This window comes from Anolis carolinensis, chromosome 5, assembly GCF_035594765.1.
Source record: "Anolis carolinensis isolate JA03-04 chromosome 5, rAnoCar3.1.pri, whole genome shotgun sequence".
Classification (NCBI taxonomy): domain Eukaryota; kingdom Metazoa; phylum Chordata; class Lepidosauria; order Squamata; family Dactyloidae; genus Anolis; species Anolis carolinensis.
The window spans coordinates 11,996,602-12,017,429 of record NC_085845.1 but is presented as its reverse complement, the minus strand read 5'-3'; the positions used below and the strand labels follow the sequence as shown (position 1 = coordinate 12,017,429).

The 20,828-nt window shown below is 39.3% G+C and overlaps 1 protein-coding gene across 4 annotated transcripts in view; it reads left to right on the top strand.

Annotated features, from left to right (window-relative positions):
• slc4a4 (solute carrier family 4 member 4) overlaps positions 1-20,828 on the top strand; it is a 258,202-nt gene that overhangs the window by 162,221 nt on the left and 75,153 nt on the right. For 2 of the 4 annotated variants that reach the window (XM_062981084.1, XM_062981086.1), the window contains exons 4-6: positions 3-138; positions 5,737-5,897; positions 7,644-7,796. In XM_062981084.1, coding sequence (XP_062837154.1) covers positions 3-138; positions 5,737-5,897; positions 7,644-7,796 — 450 coding nt within the window. Of the gene's footprint in view, positions 1-2; positions 139-5,736; positions 5,898-7,643; positions 7,824-20,828 lie in introns of all 4 variants that reach the window. The other 2 variants (XM_062981083.1, XM_062981085.1) reach the window with 1 other exon arrangement.

Sequence of the window (20,828 nt, the reverse complement as noted above, 5' to 3'; positions counted from 1 at the left end):
AGTCTCCCCCGCCGCCGAACGCATCCGCTTCATTTTGGGCGAAGACGATGATAGTCCCGCACCACCCCAGCTCTTCACGGAACTGGATGAACTACTGGCGGTCGATGGGCAAGAGATGGAGTGGAAGGAGACGGCAAGGTGAGTACGACTTTGTGGCTTGGTTAGGTATATGGGGATTTGGGGTGTGTTTGTGTGCTTCGGAATAGGACGCCAGAATCCTTGCAGAAGAACCTGCAGCCCATGTGCTGTCTTAATTTCAGACACTATCTTCTCCCTGAAATGTGGAGTTTCACAAAGCTGCTCCAATAAAAGGGTATCTGATGATTCATCCCAACACTTATTACAATTTTTCATCTTGGTTAATAGAGCTGCTAAATGCCATGTCTTAATTTTAAAGACACACAGAGAAGGGTTTGTGTCTCTTCATGAACACAAAGGTAATGCTTGAGTTCTAATTTCTGAAAAACAGCTTTCAAATATCCTTCTGGTTTTTGATGACTGGTATGGTGTATATTGGCTTTATGATTTGATTTTGAAAGTCCTCTAATCAAATCTCCCCTAAGCTCCTAAGTCAGTCACTAAGGTTTTTCCCCAGGCAAGTTATTATCTCTGTCTCAGTTCTCTATCTGCAGTATGGGTATAATTACACCTCCTTACTTCATGGGATTTTTTTTTGAGTGTCCTATTGGAGAGAAAAAGCAGGATATAATAATAATAATAACAACAACAACAACAACAACAACAACAATTTTAATAATAATAATAATTTTAATAATAACAACAACAAGGACAACAGCGAGAAGAGTGTTTCAAATAATAATAATAATAATAATAATAATAATAATAATAATAATAATAATAATAATAATATATCACACAGTCCTAGACACTTGGGAAGTGTTCGACTTGTGATTTTGTCATACGAAATCCAGCATATCTATCTTGTTTGCTGTGTCATACAATAATAATAGTAATAATAATAATAATAATAATAATAATAATAATAGGATTGTGGGATAGTATATGCAAAACACTTATTCACTCAAAAAGCAAGACAGAAATGGTGCTTTTTTGCATACTATTGTTTCTATAATCTACAGGATGGGAAATGGTCAAACCATTTTAAAATGACAGAATAAAATGCAATGTTTATGACATTTTGATACTTTTTGATACTTAGATGAAACACTTTTGAGTCTGGGTGTAAATGTGAACAAACAAACAAAATTATGTCTTAGATTCAAATTGGTTTATAGCCCTTTGGGAACAGTGCAAATAGATAAATTGTGTTGGAGTGATGACACAGTTAGACAATAATTAATCCAGCCACCATCAGTATAGTCAGGCTAGCAATAATTCCAATACAGCCTGCTTGACTGAGTCTTACTGTGATGTAACTTATTTACCCTCAAAACTTTTTTTCCTTTTGGGTGGTAAAAACCTCTGTGACATATAATCCTTTGTAGAATGGAAAACTGAGTAATTATTTTCCAGAATTCCAGTTCTCCATGTACTGTAGTTTTCAGTACTCATTTTATTCAGTTTGCACTTACTATTGGATTTTTCTTAATCGAATACTCCCTACCAGTGACTATCACCTTGTCCTTTCCTCCAGCTTTCCTGCTCTTCAGGACAGTTTCATACATTATGATCACCATGGAAAGATACTCGTGTTACACATGGATATCTCTTGAAGCAAACATACGTACATAATAGAGAACAAACCACATTTCTAAACCTGTATATAGCCATCAGGGAAAACTGTATGGATAAGATTATGGGTGTATGCCTTCATGTTGCCTATCAACTTATAGCAACCTCATTAATTTAATAGTGTTTCCTTAGGTAAGGAATATTTACAGATGGTTTTTGCCAGTTGCTTCATCTAAAAAATAGGCTACGGCACCTGATATTTGTGGATGGTTTCTAATCAAAATACTAGCAAGAGTGACTCTGCTTGATCCTCCAAGATCAAGTATGATCAGATATCTTTAGTGTATCAGAACATGTGCATATACAATAATTTAACACTGTTTCCTACTTAATCATAAAATTGAGACTTTCCCTAAGTAGATAAAGAATTCATACAGGTTGAGCATCCCTTATCTGGAATTTCCGAATTCTCTGAAATCCAAAAGTTACCGTATGAGTGGATGAGATAGTGATGGTTTTCTGATCATTCAATGTCCACCAATTAGTTTCATGCACAAAATTATTTTAAAAATCACTCCTAATATTACCTTCAAACTATGTGTATAAGGTGTATTTTGAACATCCATTAATGTTGTGTTCTGTCTCCAAGATGTTTTGTTATGTACATCAACTAGTGAGTTTAATTGTTTTCCTCATTTCACAGTTCTCCAGGGTTTGTGATACAGTTCTTGGTGCATATATGTTATTATTGTATGTATAACATTCCATGTGTTTTGGTTCTTTAAAGAAAAGCCAAGACCTGTATCATAAACCCTTGAGAACTGTGATTTTTTTTACAGATATAAAAAATTGAAAACCTTCTTGGATATTGGGATAAATGTGAAATATAAAAGAAGCAAACAAGCAAGCAAACCAGGTTACCATAAATCCAATGGTCAATCTAGGTCAAAGTTAGGTCTCCTTGTTTCGTTTATAGTGGGAAATGCAGACAGATGTTGTTACATAGATTCATCTCAAATGTTTGCCTTACAGCAGCTTAATTTAAAAGGTGGAAGTACCATATATACTCAATTATAAGCCAACCTGAATATAAGCCTAGACACCTAATTTACCACAAAAAACTGGGAAAACTTATTGACTCAAGTATAAGACAAGGGTGGGAAATGCAGCAGCTACTGGTAAATTTCAAAAATAAAAATTAAAATAGATACCAATAAAATTACATTAATTGAGGCATCAGTAGGTTAAATGTTTTTGAATATTTACATAAAACTACAATTTAAGATAAGACTGGCCAATGCCGATTACCTGTATACTCGAGTATAAGCCGACCTAAATATAAGCCGACCAGGACCCTCACTTGAGTATAAGCTGAGGGGGCTTTTTCAGCCCTAAAAAAGGGCTGGAAACTTGGCTTTTACTTGAGTATATACGGTAAGTCTTTTTTTGATGCTTGTGCTTTAATGAAGTTGGGAATCACAAAATGGCATTTATGATGAGTCCAGAGGCTATGTGTATGTCATGGGATATTCTGGGGGCTATATCTGTGTGTGTGTGTGTGTGTGTGTATGTGTGTGCATATCTATATCTATGTCTATGTCTATATAGTCAAAAGTGCCAAAATATGAAAACCAAACAAAACATAAACATACCCAGAAATTACAGGAAGTCTAGTTCTGGTTTTGAAAGGTGAGCCTTTTTAAAAAAATGTTTAAAAAGTATGGGATACCCCTGCAGCCTATTTTATAAAATGTGAATTACTCTTCACTGAGTTTGGAAAAGGGAAAAAATGATAGAATCTGCTGGTAGTCATTGTTAAGTTCTGCAAAAATAGCCTTGGGGGTCTGCACTTTGCCATCCTATGTCCTGGCTGATCTCCCGTAAATCTAGATATTCCTTCCATGCATTTCTGCTTTTGAGGGGCATCCCAAATCTCTTTCTTCCTGAGGCAGAGCAGCAAAATGCGATCCCTTCCCCCAATGCAAGTACTTAAATAAAGCAGTTATATTGGCACCTCAGGCACAAAAATGCAATAAAAGTACAACGAAGTATATTACTTCAAGTAAATTACTTTAATAAATTACTTAACCCTTCCTGGATTAAATAACAGGGAAAAAAAACATGCTTTGAGGGGCAGGAGGTTAGTTAATTAGCAAATATGCCTGTTGTTTGAATAAAATGTCTTCACCTTCTCTGATAAACAATTTGCTGTTTCTCAGTTTGTCAATGTGCCTAGGAAAGTGATGGCAAACCTCATATGAACAAATCTTATATAAAAAGCCATGTGTTAGGTTTGCCTTGTGTGTGTGTGTGTTTGTGTATGAGAGAGAATTTAAGTCATCTGATGACTTTTGTTGACTCCATGAATTTAATAGGGTTTTCTTGGGCAAGGAATACTCAGAGGTGGATGTGCCAGTTCCTCCTTCTGAAATATAATCTACTACAGCGCCTGAATTGTGGTCTAGGAATGGGTATTCGCTCAGAAAAGCTATGTCACATAATTTGAAAAAAAACAACAACCCTGTTCTTGGTGTGAAAGTGTTATTTCTTGTTTGTTTGTGCAGTACAGTAGAGTCTCACTTATCCAAGCCTCGCTTATCCAAGCTTCTGGACTATCCAAGCCATTTTTGTAGTCAATGTTTTCAATATATCATGATATTTTGGTGCTAAATTCATAAATACAGTAATTACAACATAACATTACTGCATATTGAACTACTTTTTCTGTTGTATAACATGATGTTTTGTTGCTTAATTTGTAAAATCATAACCTAATTTGATGTTTAATAGGCTTTTCCTTAATCCCTCCTTATTATCCAAGATATTCACTTATCCAAGCTTCTGCCAGCCCATTTAGCTTGGATAAGTGAGACTCTACTGTACTTACTTTGAAAGTAGTTGTTATACTCCAGAAACTTAGTTTTGGTGGCTGCCACAAACTATGTTGAATAGATTGAGACTCTAGGATATTTTCATTGAAAAACTATATTTATTTATTTTATTTATTTATGACATTTCTACCCCGCCTTTCTCAACCCCGAAGGGGACTCAAGGTGGCTTTACAACATAGGCAACTATTCAATGCCTTTAAAAATAGTGTCCAATAAAAAACATTTAAAATAGAGTTATAAAATATTATTAAAATAATTAAAAAAACATTTAGCACAATACCAACACCATTAATCACGTGATTCACAAAAATAGTCTGGGCCATTCCAATAGTCATTGCACATCTTTTTGTATCTATTTATTGCACAATTTCTCCAAAAGCATGGCCACAAAGCCAAGTCTTCACTTTTTTACAGAAGCAAAATGTCCTTCAAGTTTTTGCAGTTTAACAAACCCTTTCCATGTTTTCATGATAGAACCAATTAGGAAATGACATTTTTAACCCAGGAACAAAAATCGTGTTACAACTATCAATTAATGATAGAGTTGCTGGAAATTGAACTCTAGTAACATCCAATGTACTCCATAGTTCTCATCGCCGTCTTAGAGATCATAGTACTAAATACATAAAAATGTAAGCAGACTGACATGCTTCAGTATTAGTTTGAGAGATACGTTTGAACTCTCAGTCCATGGTTTGGATTTGTATGTTAATTCCAACGGGATTTAATTAATTGAATCAATAAAATTTACTTGGACTTAATTTACCTTTTCTTAATCCAGTGTCTGGCTAAAGCTGAGCTTTATACTTGGGAAGCCTATATGAAATAATTGCTTGATTTAAAAAATGTTTAGAGCTCAATATACATAAGATGCATGAATGTTAATCTCTGTGGCGATGGCAAATGGATTCTATTTGTTCATTCTGACTAAATAAAAATTTATATTAATTAATGATTTTGGGTAAATAAAATATTAAGAATTCAGAGATACAGTGCCTGTGATCCATTAGGGCTCTATTGTCGTGAATGTCTTTGAGCTGCCTTTCTATCAGATGTGAAGTGCATGACGCATGGAGATGATTTCTTAGTAACTTCTATACATTGCTAAAGCTGCTATTAGAACCAACTATTGAAAAGAGTACATTTTGCTAAGTTATTTTTTGTTCATTCTTTTTGCTTTTGTCACTTGCAGGTGGATAAAATTTGAAGAAAAAGTAGAACAGGGAGGAGAAAGGTGGAGTAAACCACACGTCGCCACGTTGTCTCTTCACAGCTTGTTTGAGTTGAGGACGTGCATAGAGAAAGGGTCAATCTTGCTAGATTTGGAGGCATCATCACTTCCTCAGGTAGTAGGTAAGTGCTTCAAAACTCTGCTCAGTTGAGAAATAAAACTCAGAGATTCTATCCAAAAGTCTTGACTTTTGACTTTGCACAAGAATATTCCCCAAGGTAAAAGCACCATTGCATATGGTCAAGTTTTGGCTCAGCATTTTTTGAACAATTCAGCTGGACTCTTCAGTCAAACAACCATATAAGCGAGTCACCAATAAATCTAAATGGTGCTCTTGAGATCTGATAACTCTAAGTCTACCAATTGTTTATTGTTCTCTTGTCATTCTTATTGTCATTAATGCCTTTTCTTTAAAATCTATTTTTTCAGAAGAAGAAATATAATCTGTTCTTTTATTCAGTATCCTAGAAGCCAACCACATCTATGTCCTTTCAGATGTGTTGGACTACAGCCCCATTTGTAACTAGACAACAAGGTTGCAAGAGCTGAAAGAGCCCAGACTTGAGGCATTATGAATACCTTCTGATGCAGTGGTTCTCAACCTGCGGGTCCCCAGATGTTTTGGCCTTCAACTCCCAGAAATCCTAACAGCTGGTAAACTGGCTGAGATTTCTGGGAGTTGTAGGCCAAAACACCTGGGTCTTGTCTTACTCAGTTACACGGACCAGTACAATACTTCCTAACATCAATACAATATTCATATTTAGTTATACTCTCCCCTCCTCCCACCCCTCCAACTTTAGTGACTTATTTTCCCTTGGGTTGGAGACGTTCATTTATAATTCCGTTCTTCCTTCCTGTTACATTGTTTTTTCTATTTTGGCTTCTGGCCTGATAGTTATTATTTATAACAAGAAAGAACTTTCTTCCACATGTGGTGGTCCTATAAAAAAGCAAGAGAATTCTGGGGCAAGGTATAAAAAACACTGCAAGAAAAATTTCAATCAGATAAACAATTGGAGCTTGAAATATTTTTATTGGCAATGCCAAACAAAAACAAATGAAATCAATAAACTACATAGTATTGCACTACATGATAACAGCAGCAAGGATATTATATTCACAGTTTTGGAAGACAGCAGACCTCCTACCGTGTTTTCCCAAAAATAAGACAGTGTCTTATATTAATTTTTGCTCCCAAAGATGCGCTAGGTCTTATTTTCAGGGGGTGTCTTATTTTTCCATGAAGAAGAATTCACATTTATTGTTGAACAAAAAATGAACATTTATTATATACTGTACAGTAGTTATTATCACAAAGTAGCATAACCAGACAAACTGTGAATCCTATCAAGAATTTCTTGTTACTTGTTATTGTTTCTTGTTATTGTTTCTTGTTATTTCCATATACAACACTCTATGGTATATGCATTTACCGATCTTGCATGCTCTGGTGTTCTGTTCAGCAGGCATGCTTCCAAACAAAAACTTTGCTAGGTCTTACTTTCGGGGGAGGCCTTATATTTAGCAATTCAGCAAAACCTCTACTAGGTCTTATTTTCTGGGGATGTCTTATTTTTGGGGAAACAGGGTAACAGTAGAAGAATGGATGGTTTAAGTCTTTAAAATAGCATAAATGGACAAATTAGCAATGATGAACAATAAAAAAACACAGGAAAACTTTATCAAGGACTGGAAGCCTTTTCTAAACTTTGTAAAAACAAAAGGAAGAAGGAAATTTTTTTTATAGAAAGCTTTGTAATTCAACCTGTTAGATTCTGTGTAGGGAGTTTATGAACATCCAAAGCTTTGCTTAAGTTGTTTTTTCTGTCGTTTCTTTTCTCCCTAACCCTCTTTCTGTGCCACAGAGATGGTTGTTGACAATCAGATTGAGACAGGCCTATTGAAGCTGGACATGAAGGACAAAGTCACCTACACGCTGCTCAGGAAGCATCGGCACCAGACCAAAAAATCCAACCTACGGTCCTTGGCTGACATCGGGAAGACTGTCTCCAGTGCAAGTAGGATGTTTACCAACCCCGATAATGGTAATGCAGAGGCCAGTGGGCTGTGGCCTTCCCCTTAGAGACCCACCGAACAAACTAACTTCATCGTCACCTCATGGCAACGCATCTAACCCACAAGTAGATTAGCAGACCATGCTGATCGACACATCAGTTATTGGCTCTGAAGGCTTCTAATGCTGTGGCGCATCGCTCTAACCATATCTCCACTACTAACTGGGGGGAAAAGATATGGGTGTGTTTCGTTTTGTGTTAGTCTTGTAGGCAATCGCTTTGTTAATCATTTCCACAAATAAAACACTGAGTAAAGCATCGGGTGTTACACACACACACACACACAACATGTCCTCACCAGTTGAATGTGAAATATTTTGCTGTGTGAGATTCACAGATGTGCAGACTTTTTGAATAATGGTGTTCATAATTTGAGCTTGGAAAAGTTTCTTTTACATTAGTCTTGCTGGCTGGAAGATTCTGGAAATTATGGTTTGAAAAAGGAAAGTTTTTTAAAGTTGTCAGCATAATCACAGATGAGCAACACAAAGAGTCCTCATTGTGGATATGAGCAAGTTGGATTGAATCAGATGTTCCTTTTCTCCTCTAGTTTTCATGGAGAAAAGTAGGCAAAGTTGTGTCTGGAAACATGAAAAACCATAAGATAACAAAGGTTGACACAAATGTACTACTGTGTTGTGTTCCCTTAATGTGTAAGCTTGTTTTACGATTTTGCATATGAAGAAGTTGACAGTGCTTTAAGTGAAGGAGTAGCCATTCCAGTGTTAATATTCCATAATAATAGTATAGCTGCAAGGTGGTCCTTTTTGGAAAGCAAGAAGTTGTTATTTCTTTTTCATTTTCCCTCTTCATAATAGTACTTGATAGATGTTTAAGAACAATAGATGGATAAGCAATGTAATCATGAATGTCATGTATCTCCGAAGTCCATTTCTAGTTTTGAAAACCTGGCATTTTTTGGATTATAACAATTTTTATCATGTCAGAACATATTGCAAGTTGCTTCTGGTGTGAGAGAATTGGCCGTCTACCGAGACGTTGCCCACGGGACGCCCGGATGTGTTGCTGGGAGGCTTCTCTCATGTCCCTGCAAGCTAGAGATGACAGATGGGAGCTCACCCCATCTTGCAGTTTTGAACCGGCAACCTTTAGGTCAGCAACCCAACCTTCAGGTCAGCAGTTCCGCCGGCACAAGGGTTTAACCCATTGCGCCACCGCGGCTCCTACATTAACAATGCCGGAGGTTGAACCTGATGGTCTTCAAACGCTATGATTCTATGTACACAAGTACATATGAAAGGCGATTTGCTAGTCCTGGGAGCTTCAATTCACCATTTAGAAATTCTTAAGAAGAACAGTTCTGGAAGTTCTAAGGAGTCAAAAACAGCGGATGAATGCAGTCTCATAGCTCTAATTGCCCACCTCTATTTTAATGGTATAGTCCTATCCTTGCAGTAAAATAGGATCATAGTGAACATGCAGCTTGGCTTTTGGACTCTTCTTGACTTGCCTTGTTCAATACAATAATGACTGAGGCTTTTTAGATATAGATTTTTAAAGACAAGGTGACTTTAAAAAGGACATGGTGCCATATTTAGATGCTTAATTTGTAGTCCTGAAAGAGAATAGCTTTACCTGCCTCAATCATTTGTATTGAGCGAGGAAGAAGATCAGAGCCCAAATGAGGCAGAGAGGCCTTTGCAAGGGGCCCGGCCGAAGAGAGAAGAGACGCTGCAAGCCATAGCTTCCTCTACGGGGTACCCCAAGCCGAACGGCGTGACCCAGAGAATTCCCAGGCTCGGAAGAGGCGTCTCTGCAGCTGCAGAAACCAGTTGGGGATCTGGAGGAAGTATGCCGGAGACCGTGGCCCTGCGGTTATCCATCCTGGAAACTAATTTATCCAGGCTGTCGGAAACCGTGGGGAGATTGGTGCCATTATTGGAAGAGAATCTCCAGAAGGAGGCCAGCCGATATGGCGCCGAGAGAGAACCAAGCAAAGAAGGAGATTGGAGCCAGAGGGGCCAGCGGGCGTCAACGCAGAGCCCCGTGGCGGCAAGGGACGAGGGAGATGAGGAATACTGGCAGGAGCTGCAGTTCCGGGACAGCATGGCGCGAGAAGTGGAGCGTCAGCGAGCCCTGGGGACCCTGAGGCCGCCGTCTCCAACAGAGCTCCCAACCCCCCGAATGGGCGTCGGGGTGGAAAGGCCACTGGGGCCAGGGATCGGGTCCAGTGGATTCGCAGACGAAGGCGGAGAGGAGCGGGGGGTCCAGGAAGAGGAGGAGGATGTGCCGTACGACGAGGAAAGGCGAGATGAGGGGGCTACAGCTAGGCCAGTATGCGGATGGGCGGAAGAGCCAACAGCGGCGGCAGACTTCCAGGAGCCGCGCAGAATGACCACCGGAGTGGGGCGCGGCGTGTTCCAAGGAGCCACCCGAGGAAACCTGATGCAACCCTTCCCCACGCCGCCCAGACAATATCAAAGGGCTGCAGAATGGATGCCTAGAAGGGAAGATCTCAAGCTGGAATACGGAGGGGAATCAGAGGAACTGAACTTTTTTCTAATTAGCATTAGAGGATACATGGAAGACAACGCACACACATTTCCCTCCGAAGCAAGCAGGGTTCGAGCCATCGGCAACACACTAAAGCGAGGAGCAGCCAGCTGGTATGTGCAATTGCATGCCAGACGCGACCCATGCCTGAGGTCAGTGCCCCGCTTCCTCGCCGCACTGGAGAACCGGTTCAGAGACCGGCTAGAGCAATTGAGGGCTCGAGACCAGCTGAAAGGAATAAAACAGAGGGACAAAACGGTGCCCGAGTACGCAGAGGAATTCCTCCACCTCGCGGAAAGGGTACCGGAGTGGTCTGAAGTAACCAAAGTGGAACTATTTAAAGAGGGACTACGCCCCGAGATTTTCAGCTGGGCAGCGCACAGAGACGACCCCGAGACGCTCCAGGGATGGATTCAACTAGCGGGGCGCGTCGAATCTACCCTGGCACAAGTAAAGCGCTTCAGGAGCAGCAGCGGCCAGCAAAGACCGGTGGCGAGAGGTCGAGGAGAAACGAGGAAGCAAGAAAGACCCGGAGGGAGGCCGGGGATTCCCTCCAGAGGAGACGACAACAAACCTAAACCGGGATGCTTTGTATGTGGGAAGACGGGCCACCGAGCAGCGGAATGCTGGGCCCGGAAGGGGGAGCCGCCAAAAGCCCCAAAGCCCAAGCCAGCAACCGGGAGGCGTGCGGAGGAGGAGGTGCAGGCCCCAGAATCTTCGGAAAGATTGGTGAGTCGGGACAAACGCATGATAGTAGTACCAATTTGCCTCTCGGGGCTAGAAAATCGGGCCACCTGCAAGGCGTTTGTAGACTGCGGGTGTTCTAGGAACATTATAACCCCAGAATTAGCAGGAGCGCTGAAATGCCAGCAGATGGCACTTGACTCCCCAATTGCATTTTCGCAGCTAGATGGATCAGTCGCTGCTGGGGAAGTATCTACAAAGGAATTACGGGGAGTTCCATGCAAAATAGGCAAATGGGGAGGAAGAATATCCTTTGTGATAGCCCCTATTGCCACATACCATGTAATATTGGGGATACCATGGCTCGAACAAGCAAATCCTGAAGTAGATTGGAGAGGAAAAAGCTTAGCATTTAAAGAACAGCAGATGCAATGGGAGATAAGCAAAATTGCAGAAGAGGAGGACGAGGAAGACGAAGCAGGGGAAATAGACCCACAGCTATTGCCACCTGAATACAGAGACTTTGCGGATGTTTTCAATCAGAAAGAAGCCAGTAAATTGCCTCCCAAAAGAAATATAGAAGTAGGGATTGAAATAACCCCAGGAGCAGACTTACCAAAACCAAAAGTGTATCCCATGTCTGTGCAAGAGAAGGAGGAATTGAGAAAATACATTGATAAAAACCTGGCTCGAGGCTTCATTAAGCCATCTAATTCTCCTCTCGGGGCTCCAGTGTTATTTAGGAGAAAGAAAGACAATTCCCTAAGATTGTGTATTGATTATCGAAATTTAAACGCAATTACCAAGGACAATAAATACCCTATGCCCTTAGTCAAGGATTTAATTACCGTATTGAAGAAAGGGAGCATATTTACTAAACTGGATTTAATTGAAGCGTATCATAAATTAAGGATCAAACCGGAGGATACTTGGAAAACCGCATTTTCCTGCGCATTCGGCCATTTTGAATACGAAATTTTGCCTTTCGGGTTAAAAAATGGAAGCGGCTGCTTTATGCAGCTTATAAATGAAATACTACACCCGTTATTGTACAGAGGGGTGTTCATATTCCTTGATGATATCTTGATCATTTCGGAAGATAAGGAAAAGCACGTAAAATTGGTCCGGGAAGTTTTGCAGAGACTAAGAGAAGCAAAGCTGTACGCAAAACTGTCCAAATGTGAATTTAATAAAACTCAAATTGACTTTCTGGGATATCGGATGTCTCCAGAAGGGTTAGCTATGGATCCAGCTAAAGTAGCAGATGTGAAAGAATGGGGAGTGCCTCAAACAAGGAGGCAATTACAATCATTTCTGGGGTTTGCAAATTTTTACAGACCCTTCATAAAAGGCTTTGCACAAATAACCGCACCCCTTACAGAACTTTTAAAAACAAAAGGGAAAGGGGAGACAGCAAAAGTGAAAGCTCCCGGCGCCAAACTGAGTTGGACGCCAGAATGCCAAAAGGCATTCGAGACCTTAAAAGAATGCTTCACTGAAGGACCCATCCTAAAACACCCTGATATCAGGAGCCCTTTCATAATCCATTGCGATGCCTCAGACTGTGCGTACGGGGCAGTGCTATTGCAAAAGGATCAAAATGGGAACTTAAAACCCTGTGGATATTTGTCACGGAAGTTCAGCGAAACTGAAAAAAGTTGGCCAATATGGGAAAAAGAGGCATTAGCCATATTAAAAGCCTTAGAATGCTGGCGACACTTCCTCGAAGGAAGCGGAATCCCATTCGAAATTTGGTCTGACCATAAGAATCTCCAGTATTTAAAGTCTCCTAGAAAATTGTCCCCCAAACAAATCAGATGGGCGCAATACTTCAGCAGATTCGATTTCCAATTAAAGTTTTTTCAAGGGAAACAGAATGTCTTGGCAGATGCTCTTTCACGCATGCCTCAACACGAAGGCCTAACCACAGCAAAGGAGGGGACAATATTCTCTGACAAACAATGGGGCTTAGCTGTCAGGACAAGAGCACAAACCCAAAAGGAGGACACGGCTTTTGTCGAACTCGGCGGGGAAGATAACTGGGGAAATGAACTAAAACAGTCTTATAAAGGAGATCAATGGATCGCGTCCAACGCAGAAAAGGGGGACCAGAAGGGGGGATTTTGGTTTGTAAACAAGAAACTGTATATCCCAGCAATATTAAGGATTAAGATTCTGCATCGTTTTCACAACAACCAGAGCGCTGGTCATACAGGAATTACCAAAACAACAAAGGCAATAGCAAAACATTGTTGGTGGCCAGGAATGAGGAAGGACATAAAGAATCATGTTGTCCAATGTGATGATTGTGCCAGAAATAAATCGGGAGGAGGGAAGCCTATGGGATTGTTACAGACAGTAGCGGAACCTACCAGGCCTTGGGAATGTGTAGCTATGGACTTTGTGGGAGAACTGCCAGTCAGCAAAGGACATCGTTATATTTGGACAGTATTAGACCTGTTTTCTAAACAGGCCCACTTTATAGCACTGACGAAGCTACCATCGGCTGAGAAACTAGCTGAATTGTACATAAACCATATTTACAAATTACATGGATGTCCAAGTAGAGTAGTCAGTGACAGAGGAGTACAATTCACAGCAAAATTTTGGGAAAAATTCTTGGAAATGCTAGGAGCAGAAAGGAGTTTAAGTTCTGCTTTTCACCCCATGACAAACGGGGCGGTAGAACGTACTCAGCAAACGCTTGGGCAGTTCCTTCGAATGTACTCTAACATGAGACAAAATGACTGGTCTAGGTGGTTGGCGTTTGCGGAACTAGCCTTTAATTCAACTATACATTCAGCAACAAACAAAACCCCCTTTGAAGTAGTTTACGGGTATGAAATACAACCGTTACCCCAATTGCCGAGGTGGACAGAAAATGAAGGAACAGAGGCAGGGAAATGGAAAACGCAAATGATGGAATGTTGGAATCAAGTGACTGCTTCGTTAAAAGAAGCACACAAAAAGTATAAAACGTTCGCAGACAGAAAGAGGGTGGAAGGCGATAAATTAGATAAGGGAGATCTAGTGTGGTTAAGTACCCAAAACATCAAATTGGGGTTACCTTCAAGAAAACTGGGCCCCAAATATATTGGACCATTCAGAATACAGGGTGTTATCAATGAAGTGACTTTCCAATTGGCATTGCCGAAAAGTTTAGGGAAAATACACCCAGTCTTCCATCGCAGCTTGCTGAAAAAATATATGGGGACTTTAGACAAAATGGACCCATAGAGTTATTGTTTGATTTGTTTCAGGACTATGGTGAAAGAAGAACCGAAGAGGAGGACGAAGAAAACGGGGGCGCCATGTCATGCAGCCAGATCCCAGGGCTGAATTTCCAAGCCCTGAATCTGACTTCATAACATAAACATGCGAGCACCTGGCGGGAGAAGATAAAATGAGCCTGGGAACTCAGGGGTGAAAGTATAAACAATTATAATTGCTGTAGTGTGGGGGGGATAGAAACCTTGGTGGAAATGTGATCCAGAAGGTGGGGTTTGATGATGATATTTGCGTGTGATATTACGTTGCATCAGAAGTGATAAAATTAGATGTATGTAAACATTAGGTCATTCTCGACTTTTCCAAAGTCATGTATTCTTCAATAAAGATTGTGTTTGAGAGCAGCTGTCTTTGATCTGCGTTCAGACTGGTCCTTTGAAGTAAGCCTGACAGATAAACATTTATCGAATTCATCAACATATGTGTTTGAGGCCAAATTCTGTCTGTGCATTGTGTTGGTGAAACCACATCAGTTGACTCAGTGTTTCTGTGGTGATGGTAGGAGGGGAAAAAGACCACCGGGGCAGTCCCATGAAGAGTAAAAAGAAAAAGCGGGCAATGTTGGAAACTGCCCTGTGTCCCGATTTTGGGTAAAAGGCAGAATATAAAGCAAGTTAACATTTGAAATGTGGTGCTGGAGAAGAGTCCTAGGGATACCATGGGTTGCTAAAAAGACAAACAAATGGGTCCTGCAGCCTTGACCAAATTTACAATTGTTGAATCTTGCAGAATAAATTCAAATAAGGGAGTGCAACTGTGACCCCCCAAATATTTTGTTTGTCTACAACTTCTAGCCAGCATAGTCAAAGTTGAGGAAATGGGAGAGTTGAGTTTTGGAACATCTGGATTTGCCTACTATGAATGAAGATTTGTTCATTTCACCAAGTATGAATAACTTCCCTAAACTATGAGTGAATCATTTGTGTCCTACAGATAGGCTCAATTGTCTGATTTTGGCATTCATGTAGATCTGTCAATGTTAGGTGATGTCTAGAAGAGTCGTATAGTGAAAATAGATGCATTCCCAGCCCCAAATAACTTGCAGTCTCATGATGAATGCATTATTTAATACATGAAAAATTCCGCTAAAAAGTTACCTCCTCCATGAAATGGTACACTGCTCACTGCCCAGTGTGGGTAACACTATTTTGCATGATGCTTTATTCACGTTTTTGTGAGGGGGAATAATTTCATATAATATATTCCATATATGTCTGTTAGAGTATATTGTAAGTTGCCATAAAGGGACTGGTAGAAATTGCTAAAGCTGTTTGGCTAATTGAAGCTGGATTTAAAAATTACTTTGGTGGCTTTTGATTTTGTCTGCAATGCACTTTGATACCTGCGAGATTTCCCCTGAGCTATCTAGATAGCTTCCTGACCTTCTTTAGAGGTGGATTTTCAAATCTAGTTTGTGGACCTTTTATTTAGTGGAAGAAATTATTTATACTTTTTTGAATTGCATAATCAAATACAATATTCTGGTTTTCTGACATTATTATATGAAATACCGTATTTACTTGAGTTTAATGTACCATCGAATCTAATGTGCACCACAATTTTCAAAACCCTGAAACAAAAAAGTATTTGCTGATGAATGTAATGCACTCTTTGTAATATGTCCACTACAGTTGTTGCCTGCTTAAAATTACTTCTTTAAAAACAAAAGTGTTAAGAGCACCAAAGCTTTCAGCAATTCATCTATTTAGTAGAATAAATTACTGTATATACTCGAGTATAAGCCTAGTTTTTCAGCCCTTTTTTAGGGCTGAAAAAGCTCCCCTGGGCTTATACTCAAATGAGGATCCTGGCTGGTTTATGTTTGGGTCCGCTTATACTCAAGTATATAGGTAATCAGACTTAGACAGTCTTATCTTTTTAAAGTCTTCTTCTTCTTCTTCTTCTTCTTCTTCTTCTTCTTCTTCTTATTATTATTATTATTATTATCATAAATTACAATTTTATGTAAACATTCAAAAACATTTAACCTATTGATGCCTCAAATAATGTAATTTTATTAGAATCGATATTTATTTTTATTTTTGAAATTTGCCAGTAGCTGCTGCATTTCCCACCCTCGTCTTATACACGAGTCAATAGGTTTTCCCAGTTTTGTGGTAAAATTAGGTGCCTCGGCTTATATTCAGGTCGGCTTATACTCGAGTAAATATGGTAACTTAAATTGCCTTGGTTCAATGCTTTGGAGTCACGGGAGCTGTAGTTTTACAAGGCCTTGGGCCTCCTGTGCCGAAGAATGCAGATACCACACCAAACTAAAATTCCCAGGATTGAATAGCATTGAGCTATGACAATTAAATTCCAGATGACAATTCCTCAAATAGGAGGTCCAGGTGCTCCTGAAGCAGCTTCTCCTATTGCTTTGGCTCAGCACTAAGATTACCGTATTACAAAAATCGAATGCACACCGTAATTTTGGCAAGGTAATTTAGCCAAAAAAGGTGAGCGTTAGATTCGAGTAAATACAATAGTATTTCCTGTGCAAAATTATAATACAGTAGAGTCTCACTTATCCAACACTCGCTTATCCAGTGTTCTGGATTATCCAATGCTTTTTTGTAGTCAATGTTTTCAATACATCGTGATATTTTGGTGCCAAGTTCGTAAATACAGTAATTTCTACATAGCATTATTAAACTGTGTATTAAACTACTTTTTCTGTCAAATTTGTGATATAATATGATGCTTTGGTGCTTAATTTGTAAAAGCATAACCTAATTTGATGTTTAATAGGCTTTTCCTTAATCCCTCCTTATTATCCAACATATTCGCTTATGCAATGTTCTGCTGGCCCATTTATGTTGGATAAGTGAGACTCTACTGTATGTAAAATAGCATAATTAGCACTATTTACTTGTATTAATAATAATGTACATTTTGCCAATTTTCCTTCCAAAGTCAATTTAATGCTGCACTGCTCAAAATAGCCTTTAGTGGGAGGGATGTGAGTTAAAAAGAAAACCAAAGAATATACTAAGCAAATGGTGAAGGGAGGTAAGAGAGGAGAAACGGTTCAGAAGGAAAGGCAGGTCCCAGGTCCAAGGAAGTAGGCAGTAAGTTTCTCCAATCTTTTTGATTCCCCTCTACAACTTTCATGTTGAGACAGATCTTCTGCCAACCTCAGTCCTTCCCAAATGTGAACCTCTGTGTATTCATTATGGGCTTCTTTTTATGAACTCTTTACTATGTAATTTGAGTGTGTGTATGTCTATGTATGTGAGAGAAAATGGTGGCATATTCCCCTGCCAGGCCATTTCTTCCCAGCTTCCATTGCCGCATTCCAACTTGCTAGAATCTATCTAAGACAGTTGCTGAAACAGAGGAAAAGATGACTCACATTTGCCATTCTTTGTATAGATTAGACTTCCCATTTCAATAAAATGTCCTACATCAAACTTTAGGGCACACAGTGTTAGCCATCATATCTCAGAGCAAACAGAGTGGGGCATATGGGACGCATAGCATGGTCCTTTGACGCCACCTTCAGCACCTGCAGTCAGGTGAATTTTTCACATTGGTATAGCTGCACAGATGGTCATTGCTACATTGATCTTTAGGGAGATGTTATGACAGCAAAGATCAGAATGGGTTTCTCTGCTTGGCTCATATATCTGTTAGAATTCTGTTTAATTTCTGCAAAACTGTAGGAAATACAAAACAATTGCCATTCTATGGTCAGCTTCCATTGGAAGATGACTGCGGAGTTGCACTGGATGACTTCGAAAGAACTTGCAAATATGAAGATCTGACTATACTACGCCCAGGGTCCTATAGCGCAGCATATATATAGCACCTGGTGTAAATGCATTAGATCTGACAGTTTTGTGGCTGATGTTGCAATCGGTAGGGTACTGAGACCTTAAGCTCACATGTTAAACAATGGCTGAATACTTCCCCACCAAATAATTCAAGGGGATAGAGAGAATCTCCTGCCAACCTAGCAGTTCGAAAACATGCAAATGTGAGTAGATAAATAGGTACTGCTCCGGCGGGAAGGTAATGGCGCTCCATGCAGTCATGCCGGCCACATGACCTTGGAGGTGTCTACGGACAACGCCGACTCTTCGGCTTAGAAATGGAGATGAGTACCAACCCCCAGAGTCAGACATGACTGGACTTAACGTCAGGGGACACCTTTACCTTAAATCAATTTTTTTAAAAAATACCATAAAAGAATCATGAAAGAGGATTACTTGTGAAAAAAGGAGCATCAGTGCTCATTTGGAGACTGGACTTAACGTCAGGGGAAAACCTTTACCTACTAGAGAGAATGAGTGAGTTGTTTATGTGTTCATGTTCTGATTGGCTGCAGAAGGAACTGACCTTATATAACTTCCATAAGACCCAAATACTTGTTGAATTACTTTTACACTAAAATAGTGTCCCAGTAAGTATGCATTATCAACTGAGGAGGTCTGGTTGTGATGGTGCTTGTGATCAAATTCCAGTCTTAGTCTGAATTATATTGGGTCCAGACTTTGCAAGCCTTAGATCAGTGGTTCTCAACCTTTGGGTCTGCAAGTGTTTTGGTTTACAACTCCCAGAAATCTTAGCCAGTTTACCAGCTGTTAAGATTTCTGGGAGTTAAAGGCCAAAACATCTGGGGACCCACAGGTTGAAAACCAGTACCTTAGAGTAAACCCTTTTAAATTATGTAATAAGACTTTGGTTAATCATCACTCACTTAGAAATTATATGGTCAAAATGTAACCTGTTCTCCTTAATATAGTTCTTTGGAATTTAGAAATTTGTCACTAATTGTTGTTGGTCCAAGACAAGATATTAGCTTGTCTTACAGATAAATTACTAGCCATGATGGAATTGAGAAACTTGGAGATCACACATCTTTCCCTTCAATTAAAACAATAGTTTGGAAAACAGAATTATAATTTATTTATCCTGATTACTTATTTAAACTAGAAGTTGTTAAAAATGCATCAAGTGCACAATAAGGCCCATTATTGGTCAGAAGAATGAAATTTTACTCCTTTAAGTGTCATGCAGGTTATTCCAAGTAGCTAAATAATACATCAACAGAGCTTTAAAATAATGAGAGTAGAAAGAGAAGCAGAAGAGGAGAAGGCTGAAAGAGGATACATTTCTCGAGGTAACACTTTTATAAAGCGCAAGCAAAGTCTCTTTAGCACATTGTTGTAAGCATTACAAAATAGTATGCATTCCTGTTCACTGATACACTTACGTACTATAAATAAAAGTCAAAATAGAATCCATCTTTTCCCAAATATTTAATAGCCAGTTTTATGGGTGCTGGTCTTAGAATGAGGCCCATCTTTCAATATTAATTACAATTTAATGACCAAACTGAATATTGTTGGTTGCTAAGCTACCCTTAGTTTCCAGTGTTGAGCGTAAAAGCTTTAAAAACTTCTTTGGTCATAATTGATCAGATGTATAAGACCATTTTAATTCTGAAACCTAGAAAACAATAACTATTACATTAGTATTTGTTTACATATAGAAATGGATTGTCTTATCCATTGCGGAGTTCTGTTATAGCCAGGATGGCCAGATGTTGGTCCAAGAGGCAGATGTGATTCTCAAAATGGGTTTATCTTACTTCTGATGGCTGCCACATTTTAATCAGAATATGCATTTTTAAATGAAGTCATCTGATTAAATGAAGTTGGTGACTAAAAATTTAGAAAATTGATTTTAATTTAAATCTTATTTAAAATATATTTATTATCACTTTAAAATGGCCAAGTTTAAAGTAACTGAATGTAGAGCACACAAAATATACATATATAAACTGATCATAGTCTTCTATCAAAGATACTCAGTGAAAGGTAGCATTCCAAGTAAACACACATGAGAAGCATGGCCTTTTTGATCACTTTCTTTTGTAATACAAAGCTGGTTTAATTTTCACTGACCAATACAAAGTCCTTGCAGCTATCCTGTGTCAGTTTTCTTATTGCAACTTTCCTAGAAAAGTGATTCATAACATAGTACACTGTGATATGGTGAGCTGCTTGGTGTCCCTAAGAATACAACATAAAGATAAAGTCCTGTGTTACTCTAAAGGCAGACAAATTTATTATGGCATATTCTTTGTTGCATTGGCTTTGAGGTCTAGACAAGAAAGTGTATGGCAGAACGTATCTGTCAATCTTTCAGGCGCCACAATGTTCTTTCCATGTTCTTTCCCTTTTTACTATGTTTTTGGTGGTAATAGATCAATGTTCAATGAATGTTCAAGAATAAAGAAACCATCCCTGAATAAGGTTGAAGTCCATGGATAGGCATTAGACTTTAAAGACCCTTTGTTGAATGAACTGAAATAATGCTGAGTTGATCCTACTGCAATTAATAATCTACTTTTTCTTGATTTTATTTTTCATTATACGAAACCAGCTTGGAAAAAAAATGAAAGAGCAGGGTGTAGCTGCCTGAAGAAATGCAGCACTTACTTTAATTGTCATTTCTCCACCCAATGGAATCGTACAAATT